Consider the following 19,363-nt stretch of genomic DNA (forward strand, 5'->3'; position numbering starts at 1 on the left):
CATCATCTTGTTCTATTTGATGATCAGAAAAAATAAAATAAATAAAGAGAACTTATATTGGCACACCAGCGTTTACTTAGAGCACCCCAGAATTTGTGAATTTTTTATTTTGTCATATGAATTGGGGTACTCTAAGTAAAAGTTGGTGTGACAATAGAATCTCTATAAATAAATATGGGCCTGGTCCAAGAAAATGTTTGGATCCATCAGTCCATCATTGGTGGGTCCCCAAGACTTGAGTCCGTTTAGATGTCTACTTCATGAAAGAAGAGAAAAAACGCGACGGTCTTCTCTTCTCCATCGATGTCAACAATGTGTCACTTTGTCTCTGTTATTCTCTTTGTTGTTGTAAGAAGTTAAATCGAGTCTTATTGTACGAATTAGGGTCTTTCATGAGAGGAATCGAATTGGAATCTGCAGAGATGAGCAATGGCGGAGGAGATCATGTAGTTGAACTGGTCAGCAGTAGTGACACAGCCTTATCTGAGGAGATAACTCCTCTTCTCACTGATGGGGAGAAACCTAAAATCAACATTTTCACGGTCTCTTATTCCAGAAGGAAGCCAAGGGTAAAAATCCTATTTTTGATTTGAGGTTCCACGAATTCTCGTTTCTTTGTTTGTTTCTTGGATTTCCTTTTGTTCAATTGTTCTTAATTGTGATGTTTGGGGTTTAATTTGGCGATCAATTTTTTTATTAGTAGAATTAGTCAATTCTGTCTGCTCTTTCATAGCAATGAATAATAATAATAAAAAATTTCTGCGCTTTCATGGGTTAGGATTTGATTTCTAAATCGAAATTTTATTAGCTCAAATTAATTATTTGGGCATTAATTTTGTAAACTTGCTTTTGAGGCGTTTATGTATAAATATATTTAAGACAAAGCGGGAGAAAGTAGTTCGGTTAGGCTGCATTTATAGGCACCCCCACAAATTGATAAGGGCGACCCTGTGTTTTTTTTTTCCCTTTTCTTTTCAAAAACTAGTTTTTCTTTTTAGTTGACGTGTTAACCAAATGGCGCTTGTTATAGGCACCCCAAGAATTGATAACATGTAATATACGTGCAGGATCAAGTAACAAAAGTTGTGGAGACAGAGGTGTCATTGTTTACTCAGTTGGTTTCATGGACATGGAGTGGATCATCCAAGTATTCGGGCTTAATGTGCATGGCATTATCTTCTATTATCTACTTTTTAATGGAAGTTCTCTCAGATTTTTTCTCAGGTAAGAAAGTTCAGGAATTAATAATTGAAGATTAATGTAAGTTAATTGAACAACAATTGTTAGAAAGAAAAGAAAATAATGCCTGTTATTATTTAATAAATGCTAAAGTTGGCCTTCGGATTGCACATGAAAAAGTACAATTCCAATTGAGATTGAAACTGGTAATCCTACATTACGGGGTGTAAATGGGTACCTGATAATCTGACATATTGTATCCCGATCATTCGGGGTTTGGGCATGAGGTTTTACGTTCTATTAATAATTGGGTCAGGTTTGGGTATCATTTTATACAATATTATTGTTTATTAAGAAGTTTGAACCGTTTAAACCCGTCTATTAATTTAATTAAGAATGGATAATAATCCGGTATAAGCTCTAACGCCCTGCTCATTAGCACGCACATCTTCCATCCTAAAGCTTATGCATTTTCTTAAAGGATATGATTGATTAGTTGGTAAACTTTGTGAGTGTTAATATGATAGACTTGAGTTCACACATGACTTCAGCTATTAATCACTGACCTACTTGCCTATAGAAAATACACTTTTGAGTTTGTGTCAGTTTCATGGAAATCACTCACTTATATAGATGGAATTGGAGTTGTTTCTTGTTGCATATATGTTTTGCAAACCATGAATTGTTCTGTGTAAAAGAAAATAGTGATCTCTTTTCACTTTCTACCTAAACCAATAATATAAAGAAGCAAACTTTGCATCTCCAATACCTATTTCTTAAACATTTCTTTTCTTGTTGAGCAAGATGTGGGCTTTAGCACTGATGAATTTTCTTATTTTTGTAATGACAGTCCAATCAATTCCTTTATTTGAAAGTGTATTGACAAGATGTACAATTATCTTGATTTCCTCATTTGTATGGTTGAGAAGATCTGGACAACCAGTTTTTGGGCCAAGACATGTAAGGAATGTTCTGGTTTCAAGAGCCATAACGGGATCTCTCTCATTGTTCAGTTTTATTTATAGGTAAGTGGTTTATCCTGACTTTTGTTCACCTGCAGTATTCCAGTCTTATTATTTTAAAAAATTCTACTGTGATTATGGGAAGGAGCTTTTCTATTTACCCCTGCTTTACACTAATGTGTGCTTGAGGGTGGGAGGAACCTCATCAAGGATACCTACTATGCTGAAAAGAACCTAACCGAACGATCAATACTCCATAGGACTTGTCTTTTTGGAATTGTGGATTTATATTTGATATAGAAGAATTTGGTTCAGTGAGAATAAGAAACAAAAGACAAAAGTCCTATGGAGTATTGATTGTTTGGTTAGGTTCTTTTCAGCAAAGTAGGCATCCTTGAGAATATTATTCACTTTCAAGAAGTCTTTATGGTGAAAGTGGTGTATATGCAATAATCGAAACATTGTGCTAATGAGCATGCAGATTGAGGCATCTTCAAAGCATAGTGTTGAGAATTCTCATTGAATTGACAATTCAATAAGAGATCTGCATCAAATCGATATTTATATGTTGAGTGTATATTAATACTAAGTATTTCGACGATCTCTCAGTATGCCAATTGAGCTATTGGAATTGGAATAAGTTAGGCAACTGATCACCACATCTTGGTGACTTTCTGTCTACAATGATTGGGGAGTCTTCTTTGAAATCTCCCCTCCATCCCTCTGCTTATGTTTCGTAGAAGAATATTTCTATTGATTCTTGATGGATGGATCACAGTCTCTATAACATTCCTAATAAGAGGTAAAATCTAACTACTAGAAGATAAGCTCATCTGACCTAATCTTTATCCTGTGATGATGGTACAATGTATCAATATATACCTAATTATAATGCATCATATTTTAGTTACTCTAATAACCTCTGCAATTTCATGTTCCTTTGAATAAAGAACATGCGATTGATTACATTTGAAATCCATTTTTCTACAAAGCTCAAACACCTAATGAGGCTGTCACATTACAGCACTACCGCATTATAAACAGTAAAGTGACACTGAATGGGTCCAGCACATTCCCATTATAATGACCGTTCTTTTCTATTTTGTAATGTTCTTTTCATCATTTTTTGTTTGTTCCCAGGTTTTCTCAACTTGTCTCTTCCTTAGCTTTCATTTGTTTTGATTCATCATTCTTTTTAATGTTTTGATCCCTTGCAGCATCCGAAGCCTACCTCTTTCCCAGGCTATTGTATTGAACTTAACTACTCCTATAATGGCTGTAATTGCAGCAAGAATAATTTTGCAGGAGAAAATAAAACTTACAGATGTTGGAGGTATGATAGTAATAGTGTTATTAGATCCTTTGTTTTGATCCTGCATTACTGCAACAGTAATTAATGTGAATTCTGAAAATTTCTTTGGTAATATAATATCTGCATTATAAAGCAGAATTTCTGGGAAATAACATAGGGCACTAGGTGAGTGTGTGCCTCTGAATGGTGTGGAAACGGCAATATGTTTTTTCATATAGGTTCTGTCAACCTGTAAATAATAGATAATGTTGGAGACTTTCCCAAAGCGAATTCATGGTCCAGACTAATCATTCAAGGGGTGTCTGATTGTAAGTGCATGGGAGATATTTCCTTGCAGTGGCACTTCACTTTCCATAGAAACGGGAAAGTAGAGAAAGTGCTTTCTGGATGCAATCTTGAAATAAGGCACCATAAAGCAAGATATGAAAGTGCTTTCCTTGTCCACTGTTCCCCATGCAATTGGAGGAGAAAAGCCAAAGTTTTGATACGTCTCTCTTTATCTGTCTGTTTATGCGCACCTAGACACTCACTATGATCTGAGAAAAACCTAAGCTTGAAGGGTATAGCTACACCTTCTGTAATGCTAATACTTACTCTTCGTTCACAACTAACACCTTTACTGATATTACTTAAATATATCAACTATTGGCTAATGTGATTTCGAAGAACTCAATGGCTTCATTATATATGTCCAGAAAGAGGAAGGGTTCACTATAATTTTAACTGCCTTATGTGTCCCACTTTATTAACTAAAGTAAGGTTTAAAATCTCTGTCTCAGGGAACATGTCAGTAAGTTGAAAATTTGAGATGTACCACCTGAGACAGCAAGAAACAAAGCTGAGAGAATGAAAAGACAAAGTGAAGAAACAAAGCCTAGATAAACACTCATTTAATTATGCCAAGAACCCAAAAACTGGTACCTCTCACAATGTCACCTGAAGCTGTATTAAACAATAAACTGAAGTCCTCATGGGGTTCTTGAAACATTTAAGCTCCTGCTATCTATCTTCCAAGTTCCAACCAATGTTACCATGACCGGTACTTCCTTTTAAGCATCTCCATTGATCCAAACTGCACTTTCCACTCTTGTGATAGTGTCTTCTTCCGTGCACCGACTTTCTTTTCTCTTCATCCATTCTCAATTATAAGGGCTCTTTACGAAATATTTTCACCAACTGATGCAAGGAGTTCTTTTATTTGGCTTGAGATTACTTATTTTTCTCTATCTCTTCCTTCAAAATAAAAGCTTTGAATATCATTATTGCAAAATTAGTCCATGTGATTTTTCTTCGGAAATGCATTTCAAACTCATTTACTTTTCAAACACATTTTCTCTGAAGGGCATTCTAGTTGTGTTGTACGGGAATCTAACTTATTTCTTTATACGATTGTGTGTTGTTTTTCTCTGTTATTTGGATATATTGCTCAGAGGTTGTTATTCTGTTATTTCTTGTTTACTTATCAGGTCAGGCTTGCAGTTTCTTTGGCTTGCTTTTCATTTTACAGCCAGTGCTTATTACTCAAGGTATAATCAAGTGAAAAGAAAGCTTTTTTTTTCAAACAAGTTGTAAGCAATCTATTTGCTAACAAATTACATCAGTAACAGGAATTACTAGAAAGCTTCCTAGTTTATATACTGTATATTTGGACTTTGTTCTACCTTACTTTTAGCATATCTTGACTTTGTTGATGCTTGTCAAGAAATAAGTGATTGACATATTTGATGCAATGCCCTTTTCTTTCTGTGAGGAAGTGTTTCCTTTAAGCCAATGTTGTGATGCTTTTCTAGGTAGAATTTTTGTGAAGTGGTTGCAAGTTTCATTATACAAGTCCTAATTGCCTATTCCCTTATGGAAATTCGAATTTTAAAACAGTACATCTAATTCTTGTCCCATCATTGAAGATAATATCTCATCCGACCACTTGTCCTCATTCAAGTGCACACTGGAATGTCCGAATAAATCCATTACAATAAGGTAGCCTGCCATTTGCGTTATTTTCAAATTTCCTTTGGAAGCTTTTTGCTGGACCATGTGTATCAAGGTTAGGACCTTTGGTCTCAGGGTAAATTTTGATCATTAAAAATAGGAATTACTTTGTGGAAGCCTATGCAATTTTTGAAAAAGAATCTAAATTTTATGAAAGTTATATATAATTATTTCAAGGATGTATGAAAGTATAAAACACCACCAATAAAAAAAAAGTATGAAAACACTCATATTTCAGGAAATTATAAAGACGAGCATGCAAACACACTAAGTAGTGCCTATTAGAACTGTTGGAGTGACATGGGGTATCTCCATTTTGATCAAGGCCATGATAGAACTGTTGGTACCGGCCCCTAAACATGAAGGAAGGGTACAGGTTGTAATTATGACATGGTGCCTATAATTTTGAGAAGTAATATCCTCTCTCTTTCTCTCTATGCTTTTTTATTTCTGTTGTGAAGTTCCAAGTAGTATTATTGCATATATATATTTTCTCCTCCATTAGTTCAGAGGGGCATCTCGGTGGAATTGTACTTTGATACATGAACATGTTTGGTGACATTATGTAGTAGCCGCGTAAACTCTGTTGTCACAGTGCCAAGTACATGTCTTTTTTGTTGATGATGATGAGACCACCTCAATAGAGGAGATTATTTAGTTGTGGATGATGCAGCAGATACTTTGTTTCCTTGTGAGTTTGTCTCTTGGCATGCAAGTTTTGTGCATATATAGATGGAAACTACATCAAATAGATGCTATTAAAATTGGCAAAAAACACTTACCTCTCTAAAATGAAAATTTTGGATGGTTCATGTTTCGTCTGTCCTTGACATAGAGCATTAGAGCATACTTAATGTGGTTCTATGCAGGAGGGCTCGTTGCAACTGGAGAACAAAACATCAAAAATGTTGTTAGTGGAAGCCACCCTATTTACACAATTTTAGTTGGTTTATTTTCATCAATAACTGGCGGGATAAACTACTGCCTCATACGAGCTGGAGCAAAGGCATCTGATCAACCTGTGTAAGATCACTAACTTGATACTATTTGATATAAAAATATTGTGTGTTACATCTTACATATATATATATTTTTTTTGCTTTGGCGGGCTGCATAGACCAACCACCCTAGCACGTGATCAGCATTTAAATGTAGCCACTATTATGTGGAGGGGCATATAGAGATTCGAGTTTTACATCTTACATGTCTCATAACTTTTAGACGATAATGAGTGAAACTCATTGTTTTCTACTGTCAAAACACTGTAGTTGAACCTGCTTAAATCGAAATGGATATCCTATCTACTGTGAAAAATTAAGACTATTAAATTCTTTCCTGGTAATGAAGTATAGTGTAAATATATGCTAGTTATGGCTCGAAATGCTATTAAAATCATAATGAAAATGTAAAAGTGGTTATCTTAGTATAATTTTGTCTCCTTTTGCAGGGTCACAGTGTTTTCATTTAGCATACTGGCTTGCCCTATTGCAGCAATATGTACTTTTGCTTTACAGGTAAGTTCCTTATACAGTTCAAACACATTGGTCAACTAAGCAGTGTGTAAAATTTCAGATGTCCATCACATTAAATTGCTTTTACTATTACCTGAGCTCTAACGATCTTAATTGGTTATGTTTCTTAGAAGATTGAATCAGGAAACAGAGTCAGACAGTCATGGATTGACTTGCTAGTTTTTGTTAAAATAACAATGAAAGTTTAAGGCTTGGTTAGTGTGGTTGTTCTGTTAATGTAGAGTAGTTCTTCATCCCAACATGATGATAAGACCTAAAAGAAAAGCTATATATTTAACTCCACGTGGGCATTTTAGTTTGTTTAATGATTAACCAATATACGAACTGAGACTATTCAAATCCATATTTTACTAATAAAAATTTTATCTACTACTTTCCACATTATGTGTTATATGTATCTGCTCTTAGTGATATTGTCTTCCTTGCAGAATTTTGTGCTGCCAGACTTCTATTCATTTTTTCTCATGCTTGTGCTTAGTGTGCTAGCTTTCTTTGCAGAGGTACCTACTTGTATTGTTGGCTCAGTTATTTTAACTTCTCAATGTTCATAATCCTTTATTCACCATCCACTTTCACTGAAGCACTTAATTTGTTTGCTTCTTATGGTGTGGTGTTTTTGAGTTTAAATGATTAAAAGTTTATGAAAATATTTGCTTGCATGCAGGTACTTTTAGCACGTGGACTTCAGCTTGAGAAAACCGGCAGAGTTGTAAATATGCATTACATTGAGGTATTTCTTGCTTATGCTACTTTTTTCCTACAAAAACTGAAGGAAATGGGGAAGGTTATAAGGTTTCATCAGACTATACTGCTAGTGATGGTAGCCATACCATATCACTATCACTTCACCCCATGTTAGGAAAATGTTACAATGACAACATGTTTAGGCTTTTTTGTCTACTACATGCATTGACACCGCTATGTATGTTTACACATTCTGATAAGCGTGGCAGTGTCATCGCTTACTTCCACGATTCTTTTTTCTCCATAAAACTACACATATTTACTTGTTAATCACAACTATAATTGTTTGATTATCTTCCTTCATATCCATTTACTCTCTATATATATATATATATATATATAAAATTTTAAGTAATCATAATATCATGTAATTATAGGTTTACACAGATGTATCTAGGTTTCTGGCCTCTTGAAGGCGTGCCATGTGTATATTATTGACATGACTGAGATGTGTTTGTCATTGTTACATAGCGGCTGGCTACATAGGCCACATTGCGTGTGGGTGTAGACATCTTGACTCAAAAGACCAGAACATAGCTAAAAGCTTTGGCATGAATTCAAAAGATTAGGCAAACCAACATCTCTTTTACTTCTCATTTTTAACTAATAGATGAGCCAAGTTTTTGATATATTTGTTGTGCTTTAATTCAAATTTTCTTTATTATAGAGTTTCTCATGTCACATAATAGTGAAGAGTGATGTGCACCTCAGACTTTACTATATCCCTTTGTTGTATTTCATTTTTTTAATATATATATATTTTTTCCTGAAAATAGTCTATGACTGTGTTCCCCGTGTTTCAGCCACTTTTATCGCAGCTATGGGGCATTGTTCTATTGAGGGTAACACCTTCTTTTCCAAGACTTGTTGGATGTTTGCTTATTTTGGTTTCGGTATGTGGCACCGTGTACTTTGGACCAGAGAAAGAGGTGGAATAAGAGATTTCCATACGCTTCAGTTTTATCTACAGGCATGCATCCCATTTGTTATGTATTCTATTTCCTCTCTCTTTTACAGTTCATGTTCGTTCTTGTAAGACGGCGCTCCTAATATACCCCTAGCTTCAAAAATCACAGAGGACTTTTGGGTTATGTTTACTGCTATGCTAATATAGTTATACTGGAAATTTTTAGAAGTCAGTTTCCATTGTGGAGGAAATTCCAAATAGTTGAACAGGGAAGGAACTCCTGGCCAATTAATCTAAAGATATGGAATTTGGATGGAGATATTGTGTACTATTTTGCTCTCAAGAAATTAAATATAGTTTTTGTTGTTTTGACAATAACTATTCTTTAGTAATTGACTTCTCTTCTGCAATATTCTTTACCTCTAGTAGGTAACCTGGCTTAGTAACTCGAAGAGTGAAGAGCATCTGTCCAAGGGCGGTTTGGAGTCTCAAGTGGATTCTCTGGTGTTTGGTCTCAAAACAAATGTTGATTTTGGGAATAGCTGAGAGATAGATGCTGTAGAGCAAAGTCCTTCAATGCAGCCCTCGCTGTCCTGTCCTGTCCTGATCGGTAAGCTTTATGTTACTTAGCACTCTTGAGCCATCTGCAGTCACTGCAGTGTATTAATAGTAGCTTTGATGATTGTAATTTTGAATCTTTTTTCAAACCTTTGATTCTTAGAATGTGAAGGTTTTCTGTAGTTGTGAAGAATTATAGAGATTATGTAAATTCCAAATTAGTGATCTTTCTGTAGTCGACCATTTTGCATCTCACTTCAAAATTAACATAAGTTGTTAATTGACTTTTCCACCTTAGGGTTGCTATTCAGAGCTGGGTGTGCAACAGGAATAGGAGCTCAAAGGCTTCAATATTAATACAAGATAGACTTTACAGTCAAGGAAATTCGATGAGACCATATGTTTAATCTTTATCCCTCCATCTTAATCCTCGGCAAAGACAGCACAACCCTGTACCCAAAAGAGGCCAAAAACAATATAAGAAGAAACCTACCATGGAAACATATGCATTTATGATTTACCCAGCAATTCCCAAATGGTATGTTTCCCTTAGGAATCACCCCATGAATCTTGATAACCAGGAATTGATAATTGATGTGGAAGTTATGGGACAACTGGATTCTTCTGTTGTATCTATTCAAAGTTATGCAAATCATCATATTGTATTAGACAGAAAGTGGATATCTTCGTGCAAACTGTCACCAAATCATCAAACCTGCAATTAAACCTAATCCATCCGCCATATTCATGCTTCAGAGTTTTAAGAACAAAACAAAGTAAAATCCAAAATCCAGCGAAGAATTGAATAGTTAGACCTTAAGAGACAATGGATATATATAAGATGATTTGGCAAGAGAAGCACTTCAATACCAATTTTACTATTCGTAATCTACCATACCCCTTCACCCATAGAATACAAGTTGTACTTGTTTCCTAGTATTATTATTTATATTAATAACAATGACCTGTAAAGCAAAGAAAAATACTGACACTACAATATGGTGGTACTGGTGGGTCGGGTCAGGTCGATCCACACACAAGTAACACACAACAGAGTGATTGGAAAATAATCTGAAGAATTGTGATAAAATGAGTTCCCCACATGGCATACTCAATCGACTCCCCTTGACGTAACTTGTGCTCGAACTGTAGATATGTACTCCTTGAGATACATAACTGCACATCCCCATAAATATGGGAAGCTGTGAATTCTAAGGGGTACAAATCTACGGTTTAAGCACATGTCACGTTTGGAGAGTTGATTGAATATGCCATGTGGGGGAGTCGTTTTATCATTACTTTAATCTGAAAATAATTTTTATTAATGTATGAAATAACAGATTACAAGGCACAAGTTGTCAACAGACTCTTTAGAGCAACTCCAAGGAAAATTTCATAATGATTGACTATCCTATTTTGGATATTCAAGGGATTTGCACTGTAATCGTGTTATTTAAAATGCTTTACCATTAATATTATTTTAATTCAATCTAAAATAGAGATGGAGATGACAATGACATTGGAGACCTTAAAACTGCAAAATGATGCTCCAAAATAACAATCGGGAGATGAAATCTTTTGGAGCCAAAAAAATGAAAACCCCAAACTTGTCTTCCATTTAGAGGATGAAAACTTGATTCTCCAAAGTAGAAAAGGAAACGACAACTGCGTTGGAAACCCTTCAAGTGATTTTGATACTCCAAAAACGACAATTAAGAGGGGATGATGACTAGGATGGAGTATGCTTTGGAGTTGCTCTTACAAAACAACTTACAACGCACAGTGATGGATCCTTTTAAGGCAAATGTAAAAAATAAAATAAAATTGAGACTCCTACATCCTAATAGTTTCCATTGATGGCGTGGTATAATTTTTGGATTTTTGATTCACGAGTGATTTGGCCTGACTTTGTAAACTATATCCATGTGATGTTATTGATGCCACTTAAAGGTATTTATTTGCTCGTAGTTCCCGGTTGATACCAGCTAAAGCAAATCTTGATTTTTGTTTCCCTTGTGACAAACTTGAAAAATGAGGAACATGTAAAGTATTTGTGTGGGATTATGTCTTCTTAAGTCTACCTTTTTTGTATATAATTTCGATAATAATATTTCATTTCAATAGGAAATTGCAGTCGTAAATGATCAAAAGGTGGTAAGTCTTATACAGGAGGAAACTTTACACATAGTTTCATTATAATTAATGGGTGACTCCATGATTTTTATGGGCTTAGGCATCCCAAATAATTCAATTTTATGGGAAAATTTTGTGCTAAAGCTGATGATCCAATAGCACTTAATTTTCTATCCACCTAACCAATCACTCTCTATTTTTCAATACAAGTGACATCATCACTTTGGCTCACAGCTTAGCACAAAACTTTTTTAACAACAAATCTCTATTCAAACTATAACCCGAAAAACAACTGATTTCCATTTGTTGGACTCGAAACGCTTTTCATTATGGGCATCGAATCATCCACCCACAAACCACAAACGAATCTCTTTCTCCTCAAAAGTCATTTTTGAAAGCTTTTGCTTCAAACCAAGGGACCGTAAAAATATGCCACGTGGATCACTATGAGAACGAGAGATTCTCAAATATGGTTTGTTTCATAATTGGATTTGGCGCGTAATGCTTCAACAGAAATTGAAGCGGTCGCACGTGCGACGTCAGTTCTTACTGTATAGTTCTTTTTTTTCTATTAAATTACTAAATTGACCTTCTCTTCAATTGAATGGTAGTTATAACTCGTTAGTTAACTGAATACCCTTGCTTTTGCCATAAAAGACCATCAACTCTACTATTATTACCAACTTGGTCTCTTCTATGCACAGTAACCTGTTTCATTGATTCGTTCAATTCGAATTTGGGTTCATGGTTCATATAAAGTGTAATTTTATTTAAAAAGAGTTTGTCGATGCTGAAGAGGTGTCACTAAGGCGCTTCTTCAACTTTGCATATTTTTTCTTCTTTTGCTCTCACCTTTTTTTTTTCTCTACTAATCTTTGTTGTCTTCTTTTAACTTTCTTCTTCTTCTTCTCTGTTATCTTATCTGACTTTTTCTTAAACTTTCAAAGCTTCTCTAATGGCAGAAGTAAGTCATCCTGCCATGGAGCAACTCCAAGACCTTGAATATTGTATAGACTCCAACCCTCCATGGGGTAACATCTCTCTCTCTCTCACACACATACAAAAACTCATTGTCTCTGTTTTTCATTAATGGTTTTGTGCTTTTTCTTGCATTTTTTTTTTCGGTTTCTTTTGGTGAGGTTTTCTCAGATACCATAGAAATGAAAATGGTTAGTGGGTTCTGTGTAGTTCCAACTGTAAGGAATATTACTGCAAATAGAGATAGAAATGTAATATGCATTTAGAAACCATTAGCAACACTTATTACTCACTCACAGAGGGAAATTTAGAAAGCATTCTTGCACAAAATAACAACATTTTTTTTTCTTTAATTTTGCTTATATATTAGTTTGATTTTTTTTTTTTTTATATACTAGATTGATCCTAATTGGGTTTTAGTTAAAATACTATTTTTTGTTTGTTTGTTTGTTTGTGGGTGTTCCAGTAGGGTTTTGAATTCGTTATGTGAGAAAGGAAAATTGGGGGAAAGGTTAGGGGAGTGTGGGAAATGAGGGAAGTAAAACTAGACAAACTCTGCTAAATGAAGAAAAAAATGTTAAGAGGGGAATGCTGTGTTTTACCCCTTTAAAATGTTTGATAGAATTTGAAACAAGGAATTTTTTTTGGGTAAATTACCATTTCGTGCAATGAATATGAGAAAATTTCCATAAAATACACTGTTCATTTCAATTCCCAAAATATACTTTTTAGCAAGATCGCTACTTTTATAAAATAAGTGAGATCGTCACTTTTAGAATAAATAGCAGCAATCTCACTACCTTTTAGCGAGATTGTCACTTTTACAAACTAGCGAGATTGGCACTTTTCGAAGAAAAAAAAAAATCAGCAATCTCGCTAACTATGCATGTTTTCGGAATTAAAATGAACAGTGTACTGGAGTGGGAATTTTAACAAAAATTACGTATGTTTTTGAAATTTTCTCAAATTTTTATGTCTTGCCCTTAGGAAAGCATGGATGCATACTTCTAGTACGTTTTTTGAACATACTGATGCTGGCTAGTCCAATATTCATGTCTAGCACATGCCAGCTAACTTAGTTGGCAAAGTCTTTGGGTGATGATACTAAAGACCTGGGTTCAAATCCCACCAGCACCGAGTTACTGAACTTATTAAAACAGGTTTACCAATCAAAAAAAAAATCATGTCTACATGATAAGTTATTTATGTTGGAGTGTAAGCTCCCTTTTTGAATGTTCCCTTTAACCAATTAAGGGCATGCTTGTATATCCATAAAACACTGGTAACCTGCCATAGAGGGCCAAGAGTTTCTGTGGTTAATCTCATTGAAAAGTGGTGGTCTTGGGTTCAAGTTCATGAAAAAGGATTTGGTTTGAGGAAGAGACCAAGTTTCGGAAATCAACTTCAATTTGCTTGGTTGGTGGAGCGTTGTGGATTGTGCTAGTGAATTAGCCAGTAGCCTGTCTATGGGGTCTTTAAATAGTTTTTGGGACTTAGATGGATGGTAGTTTAATGGTTAATCTCATCAGAAAGAGGTGGTCTTGGGTTCAAATTCATAGTACGAGTCTTGGTTTGAGGGGTCTAAAAGCCAAGTTAAGATGTCAACTTTCAATTAGGTGCTTTGAATTTTGCTAGTGGAATAGTCAATAGCTTGTCTATGAGGTCTTTAAATTTTTTTGAGAAGTAGAGCTAGTTTAGTCATCACACCCTTTTGATTGGGTGTTGGTTGGGAAGATCACCCTCAACTCACAAGTAAATTTATTTCTACACTAAAGTGCCAACATAGCTACATTGGTAAAGTTTGTGGAATGTTGACACCACGACCTGGGTTCAAAACCCGTTGAACCCACCTTCATGCTGACCAATGACCCCTTGCTTGCCTAGCATTTTTTTTTTCCATTACAAAGGGTTTGGATCTTGGGATCTTAGAAAAAGTTGTTTATTGAACCATATGGTTCCTTGCTCCCATGTAAGGGGTTAGGGATCGACAATTGAATGACCCTACCTAGGATATATATCAGATCAAAGTATCAACCGAATTGAATAATCTTGACAACCCAATCCTTTTTAATCCTGAATTATTCATCTCATTTTTCAGATAAGCTGAAATGATAGATTAGGGATTAGGATTATCCGGTCAAATTGGTTGTGATCTGGGAGATTGACTATGAAGGACACTACAACCTATCCGATTGGTTCCAACTCCCAAGCCATCTGCGTATCTGTAACATATGTGATCATGGTAAGTAACTATAATGACACGGGAGTATGGATGTCCCAGGCCAAAGTACTCTGTAATGTGCTGCCATATTATAGCAGTATTTATTTGTGACCGAGTCGTTAACTCAAGCATCAGAAATATTCTTGAAAATTGGATTGCCTATGTACATGGAATATTTGTGTTTGCTAACCTCAGTGTATCATTTTCTTGAGTGTATTTTGTCAAGGTTCACATGGAAAATTTACTTACTTTTATCTCCTTTATTTATGATTGGAGCATTCTTTTGCAGCTGAAACAATCTTATTGGCATTTCAAAATTATATCCTGATGCTGGGCACTAGTGTGATGATCCCTTCAGTGCTTGTTCCAATAATGGGTGGAAATGATGTAAGATGGATCTTCCCTTACCTAATATTCGACTCCATATCTCTTCACTTGCCATACTTCCTCATCCCTTTGTATATGTGCATGGGGGGTGTGCATATGTGTGTATGTGTGTGTTGGAGTATTTTTGCCAGAAAGTTCACTTGCTAGGCTTCCATCTTCACTTACCTGTGCTATGAGCAGACATAATGCAGGAGTACTGGAAGCAATCATTTGATGGGTCCCACCGAGGAGATTGTGTTGGAAAAAATTGGGTCTGTTAGATTGCAACTCTCAGATCTATGCATTTATGGTGGAATATAGTTTATAAAAATCCAAAAGACTGGTTGGTCTATGGTTTCTATAACAAAAACACTGAATTTAATTTTCTTTTTGGACACCATGCCATACCCAGTAGCCACCCATAAAAGACACACCAAGGCATTTTTTCACAAAAAAAGTTTTAGATAATCTGAATATTTTTCTTCAACTACATCTTACGTGATATCAATGTTCATAAAATTATTGATGGATTGGTGTAATTGCGTTTGTGGGGTTTAGTGTGTCTGACACATCATTTTAATGTTGTACACCAACTCACCTGCCATGTGCTGATTACAATTTAGGATCATTTGACTGGGTCAATTTTTCTCATAGCAGAGGTAGGTTAGACGTATGGACACTCTGACCAATGGTTGTATCCTTTCTTTCTTGCTTAACCACACAGGGTGACAAGATGCAGGTGATACAAACACTACTATTTGTATCTGGCATTAACACACTTCTACAAGCATTGTTTGGAACCAGGTTGCCTGCAGTGTTGGGTGGTTCTTTTGCTTATGTTATGCCCATCCTTTATATTATTAGAGACTCATCACTTCAGAGAATTACCGAACCTCATGAAGTAAGTGTGCTTCTCTCTCATTCTCTTTCTTTGTTCATAAATGGGATTGAACCCGTGATATTAGTGTTGCACCCCACGGATCATTATCATTGGGTCAAACTTCAATGCAGCTGATGATGCTTCATGTCAATTACATTTTCTGACACATGTCTCTGACTTGCAGAGATTCACACAGACCATGCGAGCAATCCAAGGATCAATGATTGTTGCTGCAAGCTTACAGATCATTCTGGGTTACAGTCAAATTTGGGGACTTTTTTCACGGTACATTGTAGCAGCCAATCGTTTCCTGAGATTATACCTTTACTTGATCTGAATGGTAGTATCCCAAATTTTTTGTTGTTTTCGTCACAGGCTTTTCAGTCCTCTTGGTATTGCCCCCGTGGTGGGCTTGGTTGGTTTGGGTTTATTAGAGCGAGGCTTTCCTGCGGTAGGTATTACAGTTAAAGGGAATCTAAGGTGCCCATGGGTTGAAGATAAATATGGTTTACCAACAACATGTGGCACACATGCAGGAGGAATGATGCCCACTATTTGATGGGATGTTTCATGAGTGATCCCTTAAGGTCAAATTACTTGATTTCATGACTAATCATTTTATCAATAAGGTTCTCCATGAGAAGTTCCTCATATTTTAGCTAACCTTCGTCCTGCATGCATTTCATCTTAGTCCATATGTTGTTGGAAGACCATGCCCACAGTCTCACTGCTTTAGCTTTTTATTGGTCAAAATTTAACGTCAAAACTCAATGTTGGTTAGGTGGGGAATTGCGTTGAAATCGGCATACCAATGCTTTTGGTAGTCATTGGATTGTCACAAGTAAGTGGTTTTGTATTGTTGGGAAGCTGTTTTTCTCATTTAAGGTTTAACTAACATTGTTTCTCCCATTGGGTTTCTTGACTTTGCAGTATCTGAAACACTCTAGGCTAGTCCGAGCTGTCCCCATATTTGAACGGTTTCCCGTACTGATATGTATCACAATCATATGGGCCTACTCTCATGTCCTAACTTCAGGTGGGGCTTACAGAAATAGACCCTTTAAAACTCAACAACATTGTCGTACCGATAGAGCTAATCTCATATCATCTGCCCCGTGGTATGTAACAGGAGCATAATCACTTATTCTTCTTGATTTATCTTTAAAGAGGCCAATTCTTTTTTCCAGAATTCCATGGAACGGTTATTTTCAGGTTCAAGTTCCCGTATCCTCTGCAGTGGGGTAGACCAACTTTTGATGCTGGCCATACATTTGCTATGATGTCTGCAGTTCTAGTGTCTATGATAGAGGTATGTTCTTAGACCATGATTGCACAAGAGCTTGTATTTACTTGACACTATGCCATATATGTGTCCTTCCCATGTGTCAATATGGGCAAATGGACCAAAAGTCACATAGTGCTCTTTCAATAGTCCATTTAAAATCAACCGAATCAGAAATTGTGCAACCTTGGAATCACAAATTGATCAATTTGAGTGATTATTGGGCCTCGTTCCTCCTTTCATGAGTGATGTATAGGCATTATAGTTTTGGGGGATTATTTTTTCTGGTCTTGCTAGTAGTGTGTCCTACCCTTCTTTGACTGCAGTCAACTGGTGCATACAAAGCTGCATCTCGACTAGCTATTGCTACTCCACCACCTGCCTATGTGTTGAGTCGAGGCATTGGTTGGCAGGTGAGCTTCTTGAAATCCACTTTCGCTCCTTATGCTTTGATTTTATTTTGTTGTCTTTGGTTTCCAAGCAACTGAATACATTTGGGGTAATGTTTATGCAGGGTATTGGAATACTTCTTGATGGTCTTTTTGGAACACTAACTGGTTCTACTGTATCAGTGTAAAAAAATTTGTGCTTTTTTGTAGTCTACGGTTGTGGGCAGACTATTATGCCTTATTTGTGTTACCCATAGTGACGGAGATTTGCCCATACGATTTCAGGGAGAATGTGGGCCTTCTTGGATTGACCCGAGTTGGGAGTCGCAGAGTTGTTCAGATTTCAGCTGGCTTCATGATATTATTCTCTACCTTAGGTTGGTTGCTACCGACATTTGTATTGTAAGGAAATCCTACTTTTCCTTTGAAGATGGGACTTCTATCGACGGTACCAAGTTCCTAACATTATGTATGTACACTTTAGGTGTCAAATTTACATCACTCGCTTCATTCTTTTTTCTCTACTTGCAGGAAAATTTGGTGCTTTTTTTGCTTCTATACCCTTCCCCATATTTGCTGCATTGTACTGTGTTCTCTTCGGCCTTGTGGGTATGTCATTAGTTTTTTTTTTTGTTTTTTTGGACCATATATTTGTGTTTGGTTTAGTTCATTAGCCCCCCCCTTTTTTTTTTCTGCAGCTTCGGTTGGGCTATCTTTCCTTCAGTTCACAAATATGAATTCTATGAGAAACCTCTTCATCACAGGACTTTCACTTTTTCTTGGGATGTCTATCCCACAATATCTTAATGAGTTTATGTTGTCTTCTCATCACGGTCCTGTCAAAACTCATGCAGGATGGGTTAGTGAAATCTCCACAAACCATAATTCTGTATTTACAAAAGAGGAATTTAAGTTACCAAAATAGGATCTATCATCACGACATACGGGTACATGTAACACATGCAGGGATTGATTTCCCCTGATTGTGCATCACATGTATAGGTATGCCTTTCAGTAAGTGTTCAAGTGAATGGCATGATTTGGGTAACTTTTTTCTTTTTCCACATTTTGTTAAAGGTGGTTTCTTCTTGAAATTCTAATAATGTATGGGTTTTTGCAGTTTAATGCATTCTTGAATACTATATTCTCATCCCCGCCAACTGTGGGTTTGATTGTTGCGGTGTTTCTTGACAACACGTTGGAGGTGGACAAGTCAGATAAAGATAGGGGGATGCCATGGTGGATGAAGTTCAGAACGTTCAGAGGCGACACTAGGAATGAAGAGTTCTATGCACTGCCATTCAATCTCAACAGATTCTTTCCTCCTAGTTAGATGCTCGATTTGGGCAAAATTCTCCTTGATTTAAGAATCCCACAATATGTTGTAATGTCTAAGCCAATGCTAATGAGAATTTTCTGGATTTTTGTGGGCCGTTCATGCTAATGGTCTAGATAGGATTTTAGAACATTTGATCACTATGCTTTGTAGATTTGCTGATGTAATAAACTACAAAACTAACATTTATTTAATCCTCGCACTCTTTTTTGGATGCAACCAAATTCTGTTTGTGAGTGTGATCAAGGAACACATTATTCATCGTATCAGCGTCAGACATGGCAAGTTCCCGGCTTTGGTGAATATTTCGTGAAGTTGGATTCCAAGGGAGTTGAACCCAAAGCAGCCTCATTTTCCTTGGTCTTTATGAATAACAAAATAACCAGATCAGTACTTATTTCCTAGGGATCAGTAAGGAAAAGTGCACTGGGAATCTAGTATTTTTGAGAATCCACACAAACACCTTCCCATCTCAGCTTTTTATTTGTTAGGTAACCTCAAACATCATTTAAGGCTCTAGTGTTTTCCTTTTTCATAATCCTTCTCAATCTCTGTACCACTAATAACCCTATTTTTGTGAAATCGTATAATTTTA

The 19,363-nt window shown here is 36.0% G+C and overlaps 2 protein-coding genes across 5 annotated transcripts; both read left to right on the forward strand.

Annotated features, from left to right (window-relative positions):
• The first annotated feature begins 222 nt into the window (after nucleotides 1–222).
• Nucleotides 223–9,426, forward strand: LOC147411636 (Nodulin MtN21 /EamA-like transporter family protein). Of its 4 annotated transcripts, none has more exons than XR_015180540.1 (11): nucleotides 223–569; nucleotides 1,068–1,224; nucleotides 2,030–2,204; nucleotides 3,359–3,474; nucleotides 4,920–4,979; nucleotides 6,312–6,465; nucleotides 6,890–6,956; nucleotides 7,403–7,474; nucleotides 7,639–7,704; nucleotides 8,522–8,950; nucleotides 9,052–9,426. XR_015180540.1 is itself a non-coding variant. In XM_086450663.1 (11 exons), the coding sequence occupies exons 1-10, from the start codon at nucleotides 261–263 to the stop codon at nucleotides 8,654–8,656; spliced, it is 1,311 nt and encodes a 436-aa protein (XP_086306789.1). In that variant the 5' UTR covers nucleotides 223–260; the 3' UTR covers nucleotides 8,657–8,688; nucleotides 9,052–9,426. The 4 variants fall into 4 exon arrangements, 3 of the variants coding, with proteins under 3 accessions (XP_086306789.1, XP_086306779.1, XP_086306771.1); XM_086450663.1 differs by having other exon boundaries at nucleotides 8,522–8,688; XM_086450653.1 differs by having other exon boundaries at nucleotides 8,522–8,688; nucleotides 9,055–9,426.
• A 2,440-nt stretch (nucleotides 9,427–11,866) lies between these two features.
• Nucleotides 11,867–18,996, forward strand: LOC147411637 (nucleobase-ascorbate transporter 1-like). The gene is made up of 14 exons (XM_086450675.1): nucleotides 11,867–12,347; nucleotides 14,805–14,902; nucleotides 15,606–15,782; nucleotides 15,946–16,046; nucleotides 16,137–16,212; nucleotides 16,543–16,602; nucleotides 16,692–16,879; nucleotides 16,974–17,070; nucleotides 17,370–17,456; nucleotides 17,558–17,616; nucleotides 17,718–17,809; nucleotides 17,964–18,041; nucleotides 18,131–18,291; nucleotides 18,553–18,996. The coding sequence occupies exons 1-14, from the start codon at nucleotides 12,272–12,274 to the stop codon at nucleotides 18,763–18,765; spliced, it is 1,563 nt and encodes a 520-aa protein (XP_086306801.1). The 5' UTR covers nucleotides 11,867–12,271; the 3' UTR covers nucleotides 18,766–18,996.
• The last annotated feature ends 367 nt before the right edge of the window (nucleotides 18,997–19,363 follow it).

The sequence above is a fragment of the Akebia trifoliata genome, chromosome 1 (assembly GCF_017979445.1).
Source record: "Akebia trifoliata isolate Shusen 1 chromosome 1, ASM1797944v1, whole genome shotgun sequence".
NCBI lineage: Eukaryota > Viridiplantae > Streptophyta > Magnoliopsida > Ranunculales > Lardizabalaceae > Akebia > Akebia trifoliata.

What these genes read in the sequence shown, in the direction of transcription:
- LOC147411636 (XM_086450645.1), top strand. Translation starts at nt 261, where the DNA reads ATGAAAGAAGAGAAAAAACGCGACGGTCTTCTCTTCTCCATCGATGTC. An exon ending in TATGTACTTTTGCTTTACAG is followed by an intron (nt 6,957 to 7,402) that starts GTAAGTTCCTTA and finishes TCTTCCTTGCAG; the next exon opens with AATTTTGTGCTGCCAGACTT. An exon ending in TAAATATGCATTACATTGAG is followed by an intron (nt 7,705 to 8,521) that starts GTATTTCTTGCT and finishes CCCGTGTTTCAG; the next exon opens with CCACTTTTATCGCAGCTATG.
- LOC147411637 (XM_086450675.1), top strand. Translation starts at nt 12,272, where the DNA reads ATGGCAGAAGTAAGTCATCCTGCCATGGAGCAACTCCAAGACCTTGAA. An exon ending in AGACTCCAACCCTCCATGGG is followed by an intron (nt 12,348 to 14,804) that starts GTAACATCTCTC and finishes ATTCTTTTGCAG; the next exon opens with CTGAAACAATCTTATTGGCA. An exon ending in GTCGAGGCATTGGTTGGCAG is followed by an intron (nt 17,457 to 17,557) that starts GTGAGCTTCTTG and finishes ATGTTTATGCAG; the next exon opens with GGTATTGGAATACTTCTTGA.